The following is a 19341-nucleotide window of genomic DNA, read 5'->3' on the forward strand; positions in this document are numbered from 1 at the left end:
GCCCAACTATGACCTACTGAGTTACTGAAGATAGTGAAGAATCACAAACTGTCGATGAGTTTCTACTCCCAAAGCTGAGGTTAGGCTTCGGCTTCTTTGAACATCACAGATATAAAAAAACTTATATTATCAGTCATGATATGCGATGTGTATGTCTATGGATGACTCATGATATGTTATGTAGGTCTTGGTCCCGGCTGATACAGGTCTTTGTTGATGATGTATGTCTATGATTGATTCGTGGTAAATATATTACACTATGTAGCCGATAACTAGTCGAATTTGGAGAAAACCTAATATTGAATAAATACTTTTAGAGAGGATATGTAGCACTCTACAAAGAACTGCTATGATATGGTGTGCGGAATTGAGAGGGGACAAAGAACATGTATGTCTTGGTGCTACTATCTACTGTCACGGTGAGATAATAATTAAGACTGGAATGATCAGCGATTTTCAAAATCTAATATGGACTTTGCTGCAACTGAATACAATAGTTGTCATACAAGGTGATTAGATAAGAACTAATCTCCAGGGGAAAATGAATTCAAACAGCTCAACTTCATGGTCTAGTTAGAAACTGCCACGTCATTTGGTATGATTCTACTGGCAGGGGAATCCGAGAATTCCACCTACAACAGTCAACAACCCCCACGCTGGCTTGATTTGTCTTCTGAGTCAATTTAAACATTCTCATGTTGCTTCCTGTCTGTACGCTGTAAATGAGGTGACATTAAGACAACTTTACACGTCAAAACGCCAGGCCGAACACAAAAGGTTACCTGGACTACCTTACTGCCTTTGAATTAGACACATCGTGTGTGAACAGGCAAGTAAACAGTTCTTTTGAAATTTAGACACCGCTCAAACAAAGAATGGTGGTGTCAATGACAGTGGTCTATTATCATGGTACGCGCAAACACTGATGGTCTATTTAATCTTGCCTCGGGGAGCAAATAGCAGAACTTACAGGATCTAGGACTAGACTTGCAACAACAAGTGTACTCTTTGGATGCACGACGATCTGACTTTTAATCGTTGTTAGTAGTTCTGTTGTCATCGTAACCAACGATATTCAAAGTCGAAGCAGATATAAGGCATGCTGGAAAGGTGACGCACTTCTGCTAATTCCGACGTGGATCACAAAAGTTGCCTGAAAAACAAGAACCGTGCACAGTTTCGCTGCTATCTAAGGTATGTCACTCGAGAGCACATGACATTATGTATATTCATAATCATTAGATTCATACATCCATAAATCATATTTGTAGGTTTTACAATTTCCTTGCGTCTTACCAGAAACTTTATGTTTCTACTGAGGCCTTATGTGTGTCTATAAAAGAGGCACTTCACTTAGCCTGGCGTTTTAACATTAACTCGCAATTCGAGCATAATTAGGAAACTTGCCATTTATTAGATAGGGAATACCAATGACACGTGTATATCGAGACAGATGCATGTATGATGATGATTATCCACATGATATGTTCTTTGGCAAGTCTTTATTGTGGTTATACAGGTGGAACACACGGTACAGTACAAGCAAAGTTAACGGTCAGGGAGGGTCATTTGAACCGGGTTGTAAAATCAAAGATATCCACCAGAACTGTACTTGGAATTAAGGACAAACTGTAAATATCTATACGATTGGACATGTTATCGAAGGTTTGGAACTACATTGTGAGGCAAATATCCCCATATTTAGTGTAAAATGTGCTGTTAAGTTGATCGCTGATTGACATTCTGTTACTACGAAGCACACATTAAGAATTTTGAATTTCAGCGAGCGCTTAGCTATAGCAAGGCCAAGGAATAGTTTCGTTTACTTGGAAAATTGACATGTCAAAATACAGGTAGCACCCCGCGAAATGCGTTAGCATATCTCATGTCGACGAGCACTTAATACCCAGTGGTTTATAAATGGGACTGACTGCTGACTCAGGCCTGGCGCTGGTTGCTTGCTTCTTCTTGTTACGAATTGAGAGGCACTACGGACCCATTTTCCCATTTGAGTTCAGTGTCATCTTTTATCAAATCCTTCCATTGTTTGGGATTTCTTTTCTTGTGATCTCGGCTTATCGAGGTAGGCCTGGAAGTAGGCCTTCTGAATTACAACGTCTGTTGGTGTTATTTGCACTTGGCCAAACCATCTTAGCTGTCTTGTCCGAACATCTATGATGTCGTGAGCTGTTAGTTTTACATACAGTATGTGGCTTAAATTATGGTTTTACGAACGGCTCCGCTTCTTTTCATTCTTCACGCAAGAAGGTTATGTTTCATTGCCGTTTGTTTATGGACATAAGCCGAAAAGTTGTGGATGGTTCTTTATGATAGATTGGTATGTGTATATGTATAGGTGTCGGGACAACGAAGGTCAAGTTCGATAATGGACCTTCTAGCCATTTTCTGCGGTACTGCAGCGTAACTTCCGATTTTGATATCTCGTGTTCTGGACATGCAATGGCCGTCATTTTGAGTGGTTGACATAACCAGAAAATAATTATGCAAATGAAAGGATAGGATTTGCATAACTAAGGAGGAAATTTTACGGTCCATGATAGCCTTCTGTCTTAGAATAAAAATTTGGACAACTTGTCTTATATGGATGGAGAAGATGATCATCTGATGTAATTTATGTACATGTGGGCCTTTTTTGCATAATCGATATTCCTAATAATCAGTCGTAAAGGTTAACATTAATTAGCGATGGTTTAACTCTAGTTTCATGATAATCTAATCCTTTTTAGATTATCATGAAAAGTCGAATTCTTAGAGAATCAAATATTTCATCAATAATTTAAGAGAGGATAGGTATCCCTCTGCAAACAACTGCTATGATATGGTGTGCGGAAGGAAGAGGGGACAAAGAACATGTATGTTAGTCACAGTGACAAGATGAGACTGGTATGAACAGCGATTTTAAAAATCTAATATTGTGGACAATGCTGCAAATGAATGCAGTATGTATTTATAGTTATCATGCAAGGTGATTATATAAGAACAAGTCTCGGGAAAACTGAATTCAAACAGGGTCTAGTTCTCCACCTACAACAGTCAACACTCCCACACTAGCTCGATTTCCCCTCTGATTCAACTTAAACCTTCTCATATTACTTCCTTTATGTAGATAGATGAAATGAAGACAACCTTCACAGGTTAGAATGCAGGGCCCAACACAAAAGATAACATTGACTACTTCAATGCCTTTGAATTATAAACGTGCGTAAACAGTCCAGTAGAACTCCAAACCCGCTTTGATAAAGCACAATGGTGTCCATGACACTGTTCTTTTAGGGTGGAACGCGCAAACACTGTTCGGTTCAGTCTTGTGTCGGGGGGCAAATAGCAGAACTTTCAGTGAGCAATGGCGTCTGTTGGTTTTCGTTACGCTTGACCGAACCATCTTGGCTGTCACGCCCGAATACTGTGTAGCTTCAAGGATATCGTCAATGATTAGCTTTACTGACACATTGTGTTAAATGGTTGGTAACAGATTTTGTTTCTGTCACGCCACAAACAAATTCATGATTGCCAAACACTCCCAAGTTCGGAACTATAAATTTCCCTTTCAGGACTTCCCTGGCCCAGGGGTGTTCACTACAAATGCGTCAAAACATCGAATAACCATTCTCTTTTCATACGAAAGGCCCTACTTCTGCCTCATGTAATCTCAGGAATGTCTTCCCTTCCTACCCTAGCCTTCTTCAAGTTATCAATAAAACCTTCGGCTAGTTCTTTCGTTAATCTTCATTCACTCATTGCATCGTTGATTACTGACCTCAGTCTGTTAATTATCTCCATGAAAAATGGAGATATTGTTTTGGGTGTGTCTGTTTGTCTGTCTGTCTGTCTGTCTGTCTGTCTGTTTGTTTGTGTTTCCGGACCACTCTAGTCAGCATAACTCAAGAGCCTCTTGATGGATCATGATGATATTTGGTATGTGGGCGGGTGTTGTGAAGCCGACATTCAAGGTCCATTTTGGGCCCCCTGGTATGTGACCTTGTTGATCATGTTTTGCATTCAGATAAGTATCTAATTAGCTATCCGAGGAGGGCCTAGCACAACAGGGTTTGGCTTTTTTTCTTGCACATGCTCTTCTGTGTTATCCATGTCACGTTAGTCCTTTCTTTATCTGTTGTCTGTGCATGCAGATTGGAAAACAAAACTTTAAAAAACATCTCTCAATACTTGAGACTGAAATAAGCGACTTAGAAAAGCTTGATATTACCACAAACGTGTTAGACGTAAGTGTAAATTAGAGTTGTAATCTCAGACTTTAAGTTGATAACTTTGCAAATTAAGTGTTTGATATGAAACGCTTATGTTATTTCACAGTATTGTCTGCATTTTTGACAGCAGGAATTGAACATGGCTGGACCTGGACAAAACTTACAGATGGACTTACGTTCGAGAGACCAGAGACGGCTGCGCCAATCGCCAAGAGAAAGCCCAGAAAGAGCTGCTACACAGACGAAAGGTAATTTCTACTTTGCTTTCTTATGTAGTTTGTGTCATCAGAAAAACAGTTTATTTTGTATTTTCGTGCAAGAATTTTGCGTTGCTTATTCTATCATTCTTGAATACTGCGATAGATTTCAAACCAGCTTGGCTTGAACTAAATCATTTACCCAATATCCGTCGGCCTTGAATGCAAATGTTTGAGGACGTCTTGATGTTATCTATCGCACTTCACTTTTTTTATTCTTGACTTTGTAAAGAAGCGGGCAAATCAGATCAATAGACAACCAAGCTTAAGTTGCTTTAAAATCGATCGCAATAAGCAATTCTATTTTGTTCACCAGTAACATGACGGGTCATAATGCTTGGAAATCTTACCGTCCAGTCGTAGCAGTATGCGATGGATCATGCATGTAACTATAACATTTCTTTTCATCGTATTCAAGGTAAGCGGGCAAGGTCAGCTGAGGAGCAAACCTTCGTAAGCAAAAGACCAAAAACTAACGGTAGGTACATAGTCGGGTGCATTGTTTTAGTTACAAATTGTTTTAGTCTCGATATACCAATTAAATGTAGAATCTATAATCATTTGTATGGTGACGTGATACCAAGAATTAAGCTTAAAAAACAAACTAAACAATATCAGCGATTACAGAAAAAAACGAAGCTGGTGACACTGATGCTAACTCGTTATCTTATTGCAGACCTACAAAAAGTGTTTAAGACTGTTGTGGACAAGATGCGGCATAAATGGAATGAACTAGGGCACAAATTAGGCCTGGAGCATGTCGACATCGAGGGCATAGAACAAAAGCACAGGGGAAATCCCGCAAAGTGTTGCAGAGAAATACTCGAGCAGTGGCGCAGTGTCAAGGGCAGGAGCGCAACTCTGGAGACGCTATGCAAAGCTATTCGAGAAAGTAACAGTGTAGACGTTGCAGAACAGATAGAAGGTGAGCTAGCCATATGCAGCCGTTAGATTGCTTTAGGTAGCGTGGAGTATTTTTTAAATTTTTTTCATTAGCATAGCATGCAGTTTCCTGCGTAGGCCACAGCATTGTTTAGTAAACTAAAGTAACTTGCCATGAATTGTAAATTTTACAACTGTAGCAAATTAATGTCGATCAATGTATGAGCAAGGTAAGAACTAGTCATGAGTGACGCACCATAATAAATCAATTGGGAGAAAACTGGAAATGAGTAGACTACTAGTATTTTATGTGAACCATGGTCATATCCTCCGAGCCGCAGAATACAGTGGATCATCATCATGGTCATAATTTCAATGTACTATCTAGAGTACAGAAAGGTACAAGCTTTGCTTTTGGTTGTTGGATAGATAATAGTTTTAATCATTTGATAATAAATACTGGCCAGTTGCGGGAGTGCTAACGAAAGATGCATCTTTTTGTCACTAATCTAGGTGCTGACGGGGATTTGACATTCGCTGGTAAGTCTCTCAAACTACTGTGCAATCTAATTAATTCAATTCTCTGTAATGGGGTACAATATTGAAACTGTTCTCCAGCCGGTAAAAGAGGGGGCCTCCTAGTTGTAATATTTGGATGTGCACTCTTTTGCTTATGTGTAGGTAAGCCCGATGCTCCTGAAGAGGTCAAAGTGGTGAAAACAACTGAGTCTTGGATAAAGATACGGTGGACGCCACCAGCCACTTGTGAAAATGGGCTCCTGATGGGCTACATGGTGGAGTATTCTGAGGCCGGAAGTGGTGCCTGGAAAAAAGCGCACGAACAGGACTGTCTGTCTACCGATACAGCAGAGTTCGAAGTCGGGGGTCTAACGAAGAACAAGCAGTACTATTTCCGTGTGAGAAGTGTGAACCGCGGTCGTGTATTCAGCGATCCGGCGTACTCAGCTTGGGGAATCGCCAAGATACAAGGTACAGTTTGCACGCATGATTTCTTGTGAGTTTGAACTTTTGATTACTTTTTGTAGCGCAGTCTGTCATCTTTATAGCTTATTCATATTCATATTCATATTCACCATGATCAGATAGTTCAACTGTGATTACTGAGGTGTTCCTTCAGATTTATAAAGTTCATAAACATGTTTTGTATTCATTGACAGGAAATCCCGGAAAACCTCGTAACCTGCGCGTGACGGATGTTAACAGTGAAGAGGGCATTGTATCACTGGAGTGGCTCAAACCGGAAGACAATGGTGGTTCTCACATATCTTCCTACATTGTCGAGAAGTCCTGCGGTAGCCCATGGAAGGAGTGGATACGGATAAAGGGCCCCAAAGCATCAGAGCAGCAGTGCAAAGTAAAGCAAATCAACCCCATCAAAGACCACCGATTCCGAGTGTCCGCAATTAACCGGAAAGGCCATCGAGGTGATCCCTCTGATATGGGTACGTCACTTTTTATCGGTGTGTTTACAAAATGGATGAATGGACACATGGTGTTGCGGGCGAAATTAGACAACACTTTTACCCATTTATCTCATCTTGTAGCCGGATGTTGTAGGACAATTAGTTAGTTCTGAAAACCTTACAGGAATTTGTATTGATACGATAAGCCGTCGGAAAGTTTAATTTCTACTGTGATATTCAAAGATAAACTTGCAAAAGGAACACGTTTTCCGCCGATGTAGTTTGAAATTGAATGCCTCACAAAAAGCTGGTAAGATATTATTTACATCCACTTTGACACAGTTAAGCAGTGTGCATTTAAGTCCAATTCAAGTCACCAAGGTGACCAATTATTTGGGTCACATGTCGTCATCACGGTATTACCATTTTGGCCCCCGGCCAGATTTAAAAAAAAAATCATCTAACTTAATTCACAATTTCATTATGGTAGTTACACAGTTACCTCATTCTTTTGCAGTTGATCCTGAGCTTCGCATACGAGTGAATGTGAGAGACGCTGACCGGAACAGAGAGGCTGCCCAAAACGCTGTCTGGGGGGAAGCTTTTGACCGCCAGGGGCTAAAAGGAAAGGCGGTGGAGGAAGGAAGCATCGTCTACGTATACAGTTGCCATGATATTGCAGGTTTACGAGAACTATGGAACATGTATCGCCGGGGAGAAGTGCGTCAATATTTCCAGAAGCTGCTTGTGACAGAAGACGTTCTTCGTGCTTGTGGCGCAAGTAAGGTCGAGCTTGAAGTCACCGTAGACCCGCACGACGTCCGCTCGTGTTGCAGACATCTCCTGTTCACATGCCCAAGCATCGATGGCTACAGAGCATTGAAAACTCCAACCAAAGACGTGTACGCACGGATGAAAGAGATCGATGCAAGGATCACAGGTCAGAATTTGTTTTTCACATTGTGTGGAGAACATGTAGTTATCGTTGCCGTTGTATCAACCGGTTGATGGTGTGCTGATTATGTTTTCCTCTCAATGACAGCAAGAGAATTCTTTTTTTTCTAAGATTGCCTCTTCATTTTCGATCTTTTGATGCATACAGATCTCCCTTGTGCTGGTGTACTTCGTGAACTCCATTCGGAAAAGCGCCCTACCGCCAAGAGAAGAAGGAATGGCCTGCAGAAACATGTACAGTGGAAAAAAGTCGGACACAAGCATAAAGTATGTCATGCACCACTTCTCCCGTAGGGCCACTTTGCCAACAAAACAGACAAATGAAAACTAAAGGCGAATGAGCGGATAGGGTCCGAGTAAACCAATGAATGAACGATTCCAATGATAAATAGTCAATTTAGGAGATGTTTTTAACGACATAAAAATTCCCAAATAGAAGTACTCGAAGTTAGTAATGGAATGTTTACTACTATATCAGACAACGAATTGTGGAATTTAAGTGCTTATTATCATCAATTAAGGAGCGTGTAGAGGAGCAAAATTAGTTGAGTGAAGCACACGGCGGTATATCGACTATTGGGAGACGATATTTACACTGAAACGACAACAGGCTGGACTATTGGCACTGCTCCGCTTACATATTGGTTTATTGGTAAAAATACCTTCATTAGTGAAGTACACAAGTGTACAAAGACAGAGGTTGAAGGGGCACCTCCCCCCCGATTATTTTCTGTACACCCTCAAGTCTATATATAGCGACTGAGGGAGGTTCCAATCCGGAGTCCCCGGGCTTGTCCCGCTGACGTTGTGCCCTTGGGAAAGGCACTCAACACGAATTTACTCACTTCACTGAGGTGAAAATGAGTACCTAGCTTCGGTTAGAGACGTCCCTCGAGTATCACGTTAAATGGAGGTCTCGTGTTTGAGGACAGCCACACCTCTATCACGTCAAAGAACCCACCGCACTTGTCGAAAGTAATAGGGGCCTTCTCGATGTGAGTGGATCAAATAAATCCGACCGTATATGCAGTCTGCGCTGTTCAGTACAAACCTGGTGTGTTATGCCATTAGTCGGTTTCCAGGAGACGATTCTGAAGCAAAAAACAAGTGTGGCAACAAAATGTGAAGGTGGCTGGGTTGACAGAAATAAGAAAACTACAAAACTCATCCTGGGAAACCCAGCTAACCAAAAACACAACACAACCTATCCGAAGTAAGTCATGAAAAATAGTATTGTAGAAGGTTTAGGAAAATGCTTGCCAGTGCACAAATTACGCCCGGACACAAGAGAGTGCACGAGAGTGTGTCAAAGACAAGTTAGATATCAAAGCCACCATGCTAAAAAAATTCGAAAGTGTTAAAGGTTTACTTAGTATACACTGCTTAGTAGTGATAGCCTGGAGTCCAGCCTTGTTAGATTTGCTACCGTTGTGAGCGGACCTTTGCTAGCAAGGCTAGACTCCAGGTTATCCTTGCTAAGCAATAGATAGAGTAAACCTTTCATACTTGTATTATTGTCAGTTTTAAACTAAGTGTGTACTAATGACGGACAGAAGGGATGGGGACAGTGATTTGAAATGATATATTTTCAGTGTTTGTGTGCTTGTTTCTTCGTTTGTTTGATTAGTAACTCTAACTCTACTACACAAGTATCAACTTGTGGATATTAATAATGTATTAATTATGTCTTTTCGCAGTTATGAAAATAAGGGCAAAGTTTTAGCATTGTCCCATTAATGATGCATCATTAATGGGACAATGCTAAAACTTTTTGGTCGTGATGATGGGAATTTACTACATTATGGAGGTTTACGTAAATGTGTAATGTAAGTCATGTCCAGATATGATTACAAAGTGTAAACATAGAATTCTGCCAACGGATATATAGGACTTCTACACATACAATGTATATAATTATATACGCATTAGAGTGTTTTCAAATGTTTGTATGAGATTTTGTCTACGTGCGTTCATAAACTGACTTGTGCCTGAAATTTGCAGTAATGTTGATGTTGGATTTTTGCATCAAAAGTAACATCAATCTCCAAGCAGATTTGGGGAGAAACATAGATACTGAAGCGGTTTCTGAATGCTTCGTTCCTCGGAAACGCAGTATGTCAGGGCTCCAAAAAAATCACAATCCTTTAATGTCCCATGACTTTCTTGGAGATAACATTTGTACAGATTGGTATCAATTTAGATTGCAGTTATTATGAGTCGACGACAATACTATCATGAAACAGATTTTTGTGTTTTGTTGGTGTACATGTGGAATAAAGATGATATGATTTGATTCTATGGCTTCCTTTGTAATAAACATGTATCATTAATGATTCATTATGTTGGCTGCCAATACATTGCTGTCACTTAGTATACTCGTCATTCCCGTCAGTGTACACATAACCTGATATGCAACGATAACATCTTGTCTTAGAATATCCGAGTGTGTGTTAATAAGTCATCAATAATGGCCTTGTCCGATCAACGACGACTGTAACATAGTGCCGTGTGGACCTGGCAAAGCTACATGCACATATAGAAAGCTAGACCGATGGTCCAAATGATGAGGGAAGAAGCCTCTGTGCTAGTTGTCATATTTCACAACACATATAACTCCTAAAAGACGTAAAACAGTACCTATACATATATAGACTTACTGGATAACAAAACATTATTATCTCCATGAAAAAAAAAATTCATGGGGATATTGTTTTGAGTGTGTTTGCGTGTGTGTATGTTTGTGTCACCGGATGCTTAAAGTCAGCAAAACTGAAGAACGTGTAGATGGATTGTAATGATATTTGGTATGTGGGTAGGTCTTGGGAGGAGAAAGGTCAAGGTCGATTTTGTGCCCGCTGGTATGTGTCACTGGAACTGCAATGGCGTATTTGTCAAAATCTTCTAAGGAGAATAACCGTAGAAAGGAATGACAGATTTTCATGTTATCTAATACGCAGTTAGCTTGGACGGAGATGTACACAATGAAGTGCAAATTATGGAAATTATTTTGGGACTGAATTTGGATAAGTAATGAGGAAAATCTACATTCTAGGCATGTTGTGGTGGCTCACATCTGTTGGTTTCAAATCTGGGACAAGTATTCCCCAGGTCCCAACAACCGGTGGTCAAACAACATAGGGGTACACTAACAAACCTGTATACTTGTTTCTATTATGTGGAAACCCTCTGGCACATAAAACAAAACAACCAGCGGCAACAAGAAATAACTTAATTCACATCATATATAAAAACAAATTTCATGGAGATTTTGGGTCTTCAGACTCTTGTAATTACTGTGTTAACGAAACCGATGTAAAATTCTAGAAAAATTGTTCATTATCAGACTCAGGGGCATGGTTGATGAAAAGTTGTAATTTATAACAAAAGTGACCAGGGCATCCGATGTTGCTAAAACTGTTGGCATTTTTACTAGTAATAAAGTACTTTTTACAAATAGTGCCTGAGGACCATAGAACTGCATTGAAAGGACCTTGTGAATCCACACTTGGAGCTGGGTATCAACAATTATAATCAGTAGAGATTTTACAATGTTAGGACCATTAATTCAAAATATAAGAGAAACTTTTTTTGTGGGCAATAACAAGTTATAACTCGTTGAGAGGTTTCAATGGTTATGAATTGATTATTATTGATTCATCAATAAACGATATCTTAAGCTTGTTACATTGCTTGCTGCTTACAGCTGTTTTTTGCATTATGTATGATCAAATGAACATTGGAGGAGTAAATGAAAGAAGGAATCAGTGAATAGATGAAGTGAAAGACTGAATGGAATGAATGAACATAGAATAGATGTTAGCTTTATTGACACAGCATAAAGTGCAGCAACATTAATATGGTCCACTACAACATAGAAAATATTGTACATGTACAAATAACATCTGAAAATTACAACTCACATATATAATTATTATGCATGAATTGGTCAATGAACAAATGACTTAATGAATGTCAAAAGAAGTGATGATATAGGTACAAATCGAACATGCAAAAGATGCTATCACATTAAAAAACACTAATTACAATATTTTCTCATATATTGTTATTTTATCAGTAGGAAGATTTCAGGCATTACTAGTACTAAACATGTATCCCTTTGTTATCATATTTTGTGGTCTGGTGTCCAGATATGTATATGATCAGTTGAGTAAAAAAAATTGTGATAGGAAATCGCAAGAGGTATCCAGGCAGATGTTGGGGTGAAAGATTGTCGATTGTAATGTTTTTTTTAGAGACGGCCAGGCTTCCAACCTGTCAGGACAGCCACACCTGTAACCAAAACACCTGTTAGTACACCTGTTAGCACACCTGTAAAACACACCTGTTAGCACACCTTCAATCACATATATTCAGCTTAAACCAGCCACATATAATCAAAACTGTTGCACTGGAACTGTATTATTGATACAATAAAAGTTTTATGTTAGACAAAATGATGTATTTTGGCAGCTTTCACTATCATTTATGTAAGCAGCTACAAGAAAAACACCTGTCACCACATATAATCAGCTTTGTTTATTCCTACAGAGCTTTCAGAACTGTTGCACTGGGGCTGTAAGATTCATACAATAAGTATTCGGACAGCTCTTACTAAATGGAAACAAAATCACTTTTATATCAATGTCTGGCATTACTATAAGCTGACAAATACAGTATGCTGACCTCAGCTGAGACAATGTACAGAACAGGTCGCCATGTTGGGGACTCAGAGGCGGGCCAGCAGCAGGCAGCTGGCTGTGGTGTCCGCTCCCTCAGGAACTCCACGAATAGTGTACCTGTGTATGGAGAAAGGAAAAACAAAAATGCTTAGTAACTTAATCAAACCACAGACATTATCATAGTTTTCACTAAAAAGCATGGAAGTAAAACTATTGTTGTGAATAAAAAATTCCATATAGGTCATTGGATGATTAAATATTAGTACAAACATACAAAAACAATGTATCTTGTAGTAGGATAGAACTGTAATTCAATCTATACCACTGGGTAACAGAATTACACTGATGAAAAGTGTCAGGTGGACACTTGAAACATCTGGATGACTTATTATATTAACAAAATCTAATATACTTGATGTAGTATGCATATAGTGCAGATAGTCTTTGCAAAAGTCAATTCAAAACATTTCATACTTATACCAATAAAATGTTTTGAATTATTAGAGTCCCTTAGATAACCTACTAGGAACAGTATACCAAGGATTTTAAACCAACACTACTCACCACAGCTCCTCCAGTGTTGGGTGTTTCTCAGCAGCCTGGACCACAGCCTGGAACCCTGCAGGCTCCATAGAGATGTACTGCAGGTCCAGCTGCTCCAGGGCAGGGAGTCTGGGTAGAGCCTCGGCCAGAGCCATGGCAGCGGTGTCAGACAGGTGTGCAGGTGTGTCATCGTCACCAGACATGTCCAGCCCGGTCAGTGCTGGCAGTGCGCTGATGAGCTGTGCGACCCTCCCCAGTCCGGCTCCTGTTACTCCACTATTCCACCTGATGTTCAGCTCCTGTAGTGTGTTGTTACAGTGAGGGGCTGTGGTCAGACTCTTGTCACCAGGTGGGTTTTGTTCCATATCCAAGCTGCTGGGCTGGCAGAGTGTTTGCACCAGTGAGACAATCCCTGAGTCTCCTATGTCATTGTAGCTCACATCCAACACCTGTAATTGCACCAGGTGAGGCAGACCTTTGATCAGGGATGATATTCCCCTGCCACTGATACCTGTACTGTAGAGAACCAACACCTTCATGGTTGTGAGGTGGTGGAGGATAGCAGCCAGGCATTCCAGCCCGAGGTCTCCTATGGCATAATTATAACTTATGTCCAGTTTGATGAGTCTGGTTAGCTGACACAGTGCAGGGACCAGTGTGTGCATGCCTGTGGGGCTGATACCGATGTTACACACGACCAACACCTGCATGCATATGGCAGTGAAGGTGCGAAGGATGGCGGTGAGAGATTCCAGCCCAGTGTCACCGATCGGATTATCACTAATATCCAGTTCTCTCAGTCCCACTAGGTGGTGCATACAGGAAGCCAGGTATGACATGCCCACAGCTGTCATGCCTACGTACCTAATACGGAGTACAGCCAGGTGTGGAACTTTGAACAGCCCAACCTGTAGGACTTCCATCCCAGCATCACCAAGGTCATCGTTCTCAGAAAGATCCAACTCCTCTAACAGAGACATGAGACTGAACCCCTGCACAAGTGGCTGGAGTGATGATGGTGTTAGGTGTGTGCATGACAGATCCAGTGCCCTCAGACCAGGAACATTCTTCAGAACTAAAACCAGCCTGGCTGTCTCATCAGGTGAGTCAACTGATAGTGTCAAGTTCACTTTAAGTCCAGGGAGTGAAGTTATAAAACACTGCTGTAGGTACTGAACTGTGTCTCTGCTGTCAGTACCTCCGCGGATCTTAAGTATGAGTCTGTCTGGAAGGTTTGCTGAATGAAGATTTTGTATGTAATACTTAAGAGCTGTGGCTTCTCTACTGTTAATGGAGCTGTACAGCATGACAATTGGTAGGGCTTGACTGATACCCTGAACCACTTCTGGTTCTTGTCTCTCACTGGGGATGGTCAGGCACAAGGATGCAAACCTTTTATATGTTTTGCAGGACTTTCGCATGTTTCGATCTATTGGCACATTTGAATGTTCAAAATGTTCTGGTTGCAAGTGCGTGAACTCTCTGCTGCTGATCTTGCTCAGTTCCTCCATCACAGCTTGTGCTGCCCGTGAGTCACAGCCACACGTGAACTGAAGCAGGTTACTGAGTTCAAGTGCCTTGCTTATGGAGGTGAGCTGCAGCAGCTCTACGATGTCTTGGTTCAACAGAGCATGAGCAACATATCGTGCGGCCAGGAACTCTTGCATGGTCTTGTGGGAGAAGTTCAGCTGTTTCCTAGGATGCATTTTTGACGACGAATCTTCCAATGAGACCACACCAAGTGTTAACAGCAACTCCCAATCAACGTTCTCTCTCTTTACTTCTGTAAGGTCAAGCAGGGTCTCATTCCTCAGCAGTGCCTCTAGCACAAGCTTGCCGAGCTGCAGTAATGACTCAGCAACCTCTGTAGGCAGCCCTTCTGTTGGCATGTCCACTCCTTCCCGCTTGCAGTACTTTCTAACCAGACATGTCAGCAGGTTGTCGTAGAGCCCCGTCATTGTTCCAGTAGACACCATCTCTTGGTTCTCCTCCCACAGCAGACAGACAAACATCAGGAATATCGGTGTATAGATTAAAGTGTTCAAAAGGTTGTTATCTTTGACTTGTACAGCAAGTGTTTTTGTCAGTTCTTGCTTCCCAACAACAGTGAAATACTGCTTGATGTATTTCTCCACATGTTCTTTTGAGAAGCCCATGATGTGTACATGACAGTCTGGCCGGGTGTACTGCTGCACTTCTGCTGAGGGTCGGGAGGTGATCACAATCGTGCTGTTGGGGTACATCTTGCCAGACAGCAGCTTGGGAATGGCCTGCCCGGCTGCCCTGGCCTCAGGCCGCAGCTCATCATACCCATCTAGGAGGAAGAGCACATGGGACTCGTTTCTCTTTAGGATTGCTCTGATGGTCTGCGGTTCAATACCAGCTGTTTCAGGAACACACTGGTCCCACACCATCTCCTCTATGGTCTCCCCCTCTCTCACCTCCCGGAGTCGGATCAACAGGACGATGTCGTGCCGTCTGCCCAGCTCTGTTTTCTGTGAGACGGCATCTAGGGATTCTTTGGACAGGAAGGTTGTCTTCCCCCCTCCGACTTCACCCTCAATCAGAATGCATCTTGGTGCTGTGGACAGTCCTGTGACATTTGGCTTGAACAAGTCGTCTAATGACTTCAGTTCTTTCCTTTGTTCTCCCCTCATGGATTCTGACCAGTTATATGTTTGAGATGTTTTGAGATGTTTTTCATGTTTTGCTATCAACTCTAGCTGAGTGAAGATATCATTGAGTTCGAGTGTGAAGTTGTCATTCCAGATCAGAGGCTTAAAGTGAGTCAGCTTTAACTTATAGTACTCCTTCGTGGACGTCTGGAACACATCTGGAATAGAAAGATCACTGTTTGGGATTTCTAGATCAACATTAGTAAGCATCTAAATCAAGTAAAGTTAGGTGCAAAAACGCCATCAGATTTCAGATGTAAAAGCCTGGCATCTTAAATCCACGGATTTTGGATATTTGATCTGCAAAATTGAATACTGGTACATTCATAAATAAATCAGCAATATATTTTTTGTCAATTGACACTGTGCAATTTCAGCCTGCTATAATATTCAGATGTGGATCATGCAAAATTTGTATTGAACTACACACATATGGAATATAGAAGAACTTTATTGGGCGACTATTGTAGCAGGTACAGAGTATGGCAATAACAGTAAACATAGAACAAGACATAAGTATGGAATAAAACTATTCATTACAACAAAATGACTATCTTAGGTTTTACATGATTTAAGTCGGGCTACTTTTGAGTATCATTATTTTTTTCTAATAACAAAACAATCTTTTATATATTTGCCTATTTTAACATTGTATGAGCTGTTGCATTTCAATATATAGTCAAATCTATTTGTAGCATTAAGTGTCTTAAAACCAGAAGTACTTGAATTGAGAGAGGTGAATAACTCATCGCGTAGAGCATAATACTTAGTGCATTCCATAATAAAGTGAAACTCATCTTCAATTCGATTTGGACAGAAAGGGCAAAACCTTTGGTCGGGAGCTACATTAAAATATCTACCTGTTTCTATATTCAATCTATGGCTACTTATTCTTAACTGTGTTATTGCTTTGCAGATTTCAACATTATTCACATCCTGAAGATATTGTTCTTGTAGATAATGATTTTTGGATTTGTGAAGAAAGGACATAACATCTCACCTTCCTCTCTACAAGGAGCTGGTTTCTTCTCCACAGGAAACTCTTCTCCATCCTCCCCCTTCCTCTTCAGCTGGCTGGTAGAGGGTTGGGGTGAACCTGTTTCAGAAGGATGAATTCAAATATCAGTAAAAGTATCAACTGATTTCCCAGTAGCATTGTAATTAGCAATACATTGTATAATAATGGTTCTCAGGATAAAGGATTATGCTGACTAAGTTGAGAATTTTGTTCCATTGTTCCTGATGGTTCAAGTTCGAAGCATCTTAACATAACGGGTCTACCACTTGCCAACCTAAGATGAGCCGCAATTCACAGTCCAGCAATTTGCAACCGCTGTACAATACGTACAGACTTTCAAGTTAAACAGGGGCTAATATTTGTTATGTATTAGCACAGTATTGACTGAGGATCATACGCTGTCTAAAACTGTGACCGAGTATTCCTCTGCTATAATACAAGTTCATTAGATAAGGTCTATAATATATCTTGGAGGAAACTTGGATCAAAATAGTAATATTAGGAGTAGTTCTAGGGATAGAGGAATCCCATCGCAGTTTTGAAACTCCATTCCACCCCGACCCTAGCCTCCTTCGCAGACTTCCTATAACGGCGGCGTATATATAGGGGGGTGGGGGTGGGGGGTGGCAAGGTTCTCTAATGCCGGCAAGGGAGTTGTGTAGCCAAGGGAGTTGTGTACCCGAGGGACGACCACCGTTTAAACTCCCTTGCCGGCATTAGAGAACCTTGCACCCACCCCCAATATATACGCGCCGCCGTTATGGGAAGTCTGCGAAGGAGGCTACCCCGACCCTAGTCCGATTTGATCTCTGACCCAGCCAAGACCTTCTCAAGTTGCTGCCTTTATATAGATGAGGCGAAATTTGGTCAGCCTTCACACGTCAAGACGTCAGGCCGAACACAAAGGGTTACCTGGACGACCTCACTGCCTTTGGATTGTATACTCGGAGCGTAAACAGTAAGCAAACTGTTCTTTTGAACTCCAGACGTCGCTTGGACAAAGGATAGCGGTGTCCATGACAGAGGTCTATTATCAGCGTACGCGCCAAAACATAGTCCTGCGTCTGAGCAAATAGCAGGACTTTCAAGACTAGACTTACATTACAAGAACAGGTGTACTCTTTGGATCCATGGATATGACTTATAGTCGTTGTAAGTGCGATGTGTATATGTGATACAAATTTACTTTCATTATCAACATAACTTTTTTTATACAAAATAAAGGCAGGCAGACGTACATGTACATGGTGTCCAGCCATAAGTAGGAGTAGACAAATTTTATCACAGGGTAGCAGAATAAACACACAGAATAAAGACACACAAACACAGCCCCAAACTGAGTACTCGTGTGCGTTATTCAGTTATTAGAACATGGACCTTCAGCCTGAAGCTCGCGATCGGTCCAATGCTTTCGTGAAACGTAAATATCACGTAGCGTATCGTACATGACTTGCTCAACCTGATACTGAGACATTCAACCGTGACCATCGGTAGACCCCGTGTTTTTATGTCCGATGTGGCTACATTATGTGACAAACACACAAGTCATATCATATAATTTATACAGTTTTTGATTGCCAACAAGCAATATCATGTTTAAGGTGTACCTGGAGTCGAGGTGGCAACAAAATTTCTTGTCTCAGACTGTATAAAGACTGAGGGGCGTACTGTGGCATCGTCACCAACTTTATTTTTCAGCACAGCTAATGTAGCTTCTAGTTCTATTTAAAGTTTCCAGAAATGTTGAATCTACTTACTTCATTAACTGGCCACTGTGTTTCCGTATAGCATAACAGCGTTATCCATACCGTTACCTGTAATGTTTCATATTAATAGTCCTACGACCCTTAAATTGTGTAACGTACCTTTTCTTTCACCCTCAGCGATCTTCTCTGCCTGCTTAGCGTAGTCATGTCTGCCGATTTTTCTCAACAGGTCCGCCAGAAGGGCGAGATCTCCGGGCTTTAACTTCCGCTCTTTCTCCAGTTGGTTAAATATCTGGTGAGCGTCGGCTTTTTGGACGAACCCCGCTGGTAAAATCTTCGCACCGCTGACATAGTTGCGGAGATCTCTTAATTCTTCATCTACAAGGTTCCGGGATATCTCCAGGTACAGATCCTGGCGAGGATTGTCCGCCATTTGTAGAACTTTAGCGCCAACAACCTAGTATGTACTAACACCAGCCGATACTAGCAGAAATCGCCAATCCTTCTGTGAGCTTCTGTGCGTTCCGTGTTCACGGTGTTTTTTCGGGAACGATCAAAGTTAAAAAAGGGGGCCATATTCTGTTCTACTAATCATCACTATGTCTTCTTCTCTCCTTCTTATCCAAAATTCTTAGCTCATGCTTCAATTTCATATCAAGTTGTGGACGCTATAGTTGAATACATAATGTATATGGTTTCAAAATGCCGTATATTTGTTTAAAAGTGGAAGCGCAGGGATAGAATCACCCCTAGAAGTTTTTGGTACGGCCCTATTGTCAACTGTGGTAACGGTACGCCAGCAGCCAGGTAGATCCAGAGTTCAAACTAAGGTGGAAGGTGACGGATCGTGTGGTCTTTTGTTGCTCCTGAGTCTTAGTTTGTTTGTTTGTTTGGTATAGCCGGTAAACCGCCTTAGACGTCACACACCAGTTTAGTATCTACGTAAGACCGGACAGTAACGTTTGATCCCAAAG

General features: G+C 41.2%; 2 protein-coding genes across 3 annotated transcripts; one reads left to right on the top strand and one right to left on the bottom strand.

The window, feature by feature from the left end:
* Positions 1-924: 924 nt before the first annotated feature.
* Positions 925-10039, top strand: LOC136423913 (immunoglobulin superfamily member 22-like). 2 transcript variants are annotated; one of them, XM_066412316.1, is made up of 9 exons: positions 925-1194; positions 4357-4477; positions 4905-4964; positions 5163-5411; positions 5882-5908; positions 6050-6358; positions 6547-6831; positions 7310-7732; positions 7895-10039. In XM_066412316.1, exons 2-9 carry the CDS (start codon positions 4369-4371, stop codon positions 8038-8040), a joined length of 1608 nt encoding a protein of 535 aa, XP_066268413.1. In that variant the 5' UTR covers positions 925-1194; positions 4357-4368; the 3' UTR covers positions 8041-10039. The 2 variants fall into 2 exon arrangements, with proteins under 2 accessions (XP_066268413.1, XP_066268404.1); XM_066412307.1 differs by having other exon boundaries at positions 4360-4477.
* A 1497-nt stretch (positions 10040-11536) lies between these two features.
* LOC136423866 (NACHT, LRR and PYD domains-containing protein 12-like) lies at positions 11537-18825 on the bottom strand. The gene is made up of 5 exons (XM_066412240.1): positions 18527-18825; positions 16644-16739; positions 12990-15801; positions 12430-12542; positions 11537-12036 (listed from the first exon to the last, which is right to left on the bottom strand). Exons 1-4 carry the CDS (start codon positions 18798-18800, stop codon positions 12473-12475), a joined length of 3252 nt encoding a protein of 1083 aa, XP_066268337.1. The 5' UTR covers positions 18801-18825; the 3' UTR covers positions 11537-12036; positions 12430-12472.
* Positions 18826-19341: the final 516 nt, after the last annotated feature.

This window comes from Branchiostoma lanceolatum, chromosome 1, assembly GCF_035083965.1.
Source record: "Branchiostoma lanceolatum isolate klBraLanc5 chromosome 1, klBraLanc5.hap2, whole genome shotgun sequence".
NCBI lineage: Eukaryota > Metazoa > Chordata > Leptocardii > Amphioxiformes > Branchiostomatidae > Branchiostoma > Branchiostoma lanceolatum.

What these genes read in the sequence shown, in the direction of transcription:
- LOC136423866 (XM_066412240.1), bottom strand. Translation starts at nt 18,800, where the DNA reads ATGGCGGACAATCCTCGCCAGGATCTGTACCTGGAGATATCCCGGAAC. An exon ending in CGCTGAGGGTGAAAGAAAAG is followed by an intron (nt 16,740 to 18,526) that starts GTACGTTACACA and finishes CTTCTGAAACAG; the next exon opens with GTTCACCCCAACCCTCTACC. An exon ending in AGCTCCTTGTAGAGAGGAAG is followed by an intron (nt 15,802 to 16,643) that starts GTGAGATGTTAT and finishes TTTCTATTCCAG; the next exon opens with ATGTGTTCCAGACGTCCACG.
- LOC136423913 (XM_066412316.1), top strand. Translation starts at nt 4,369, where the DNA reads ATGGCTGGACCTGGACAAAACTTACAGATGGACTTACGTTCGAGAGAC. An exon ending in AGCTGCTACACAGACGAAAG is followed by an intron (nt 4,478 to 4,904) that starts GTAATTTCTACT and finishes ATCGTATTCAAG; the next exon opens with GTAAGCGGGCAAGGTCAGCT. An exon ending in GATCGATGCAAGGATCACAG is followed by an intron (nt 7,733 to 7,894) that starts GTCAGAATTTGT and finishes TGATGCATACAG; the next exon opens with ATCTCCCTTGTGCTGGTGTA.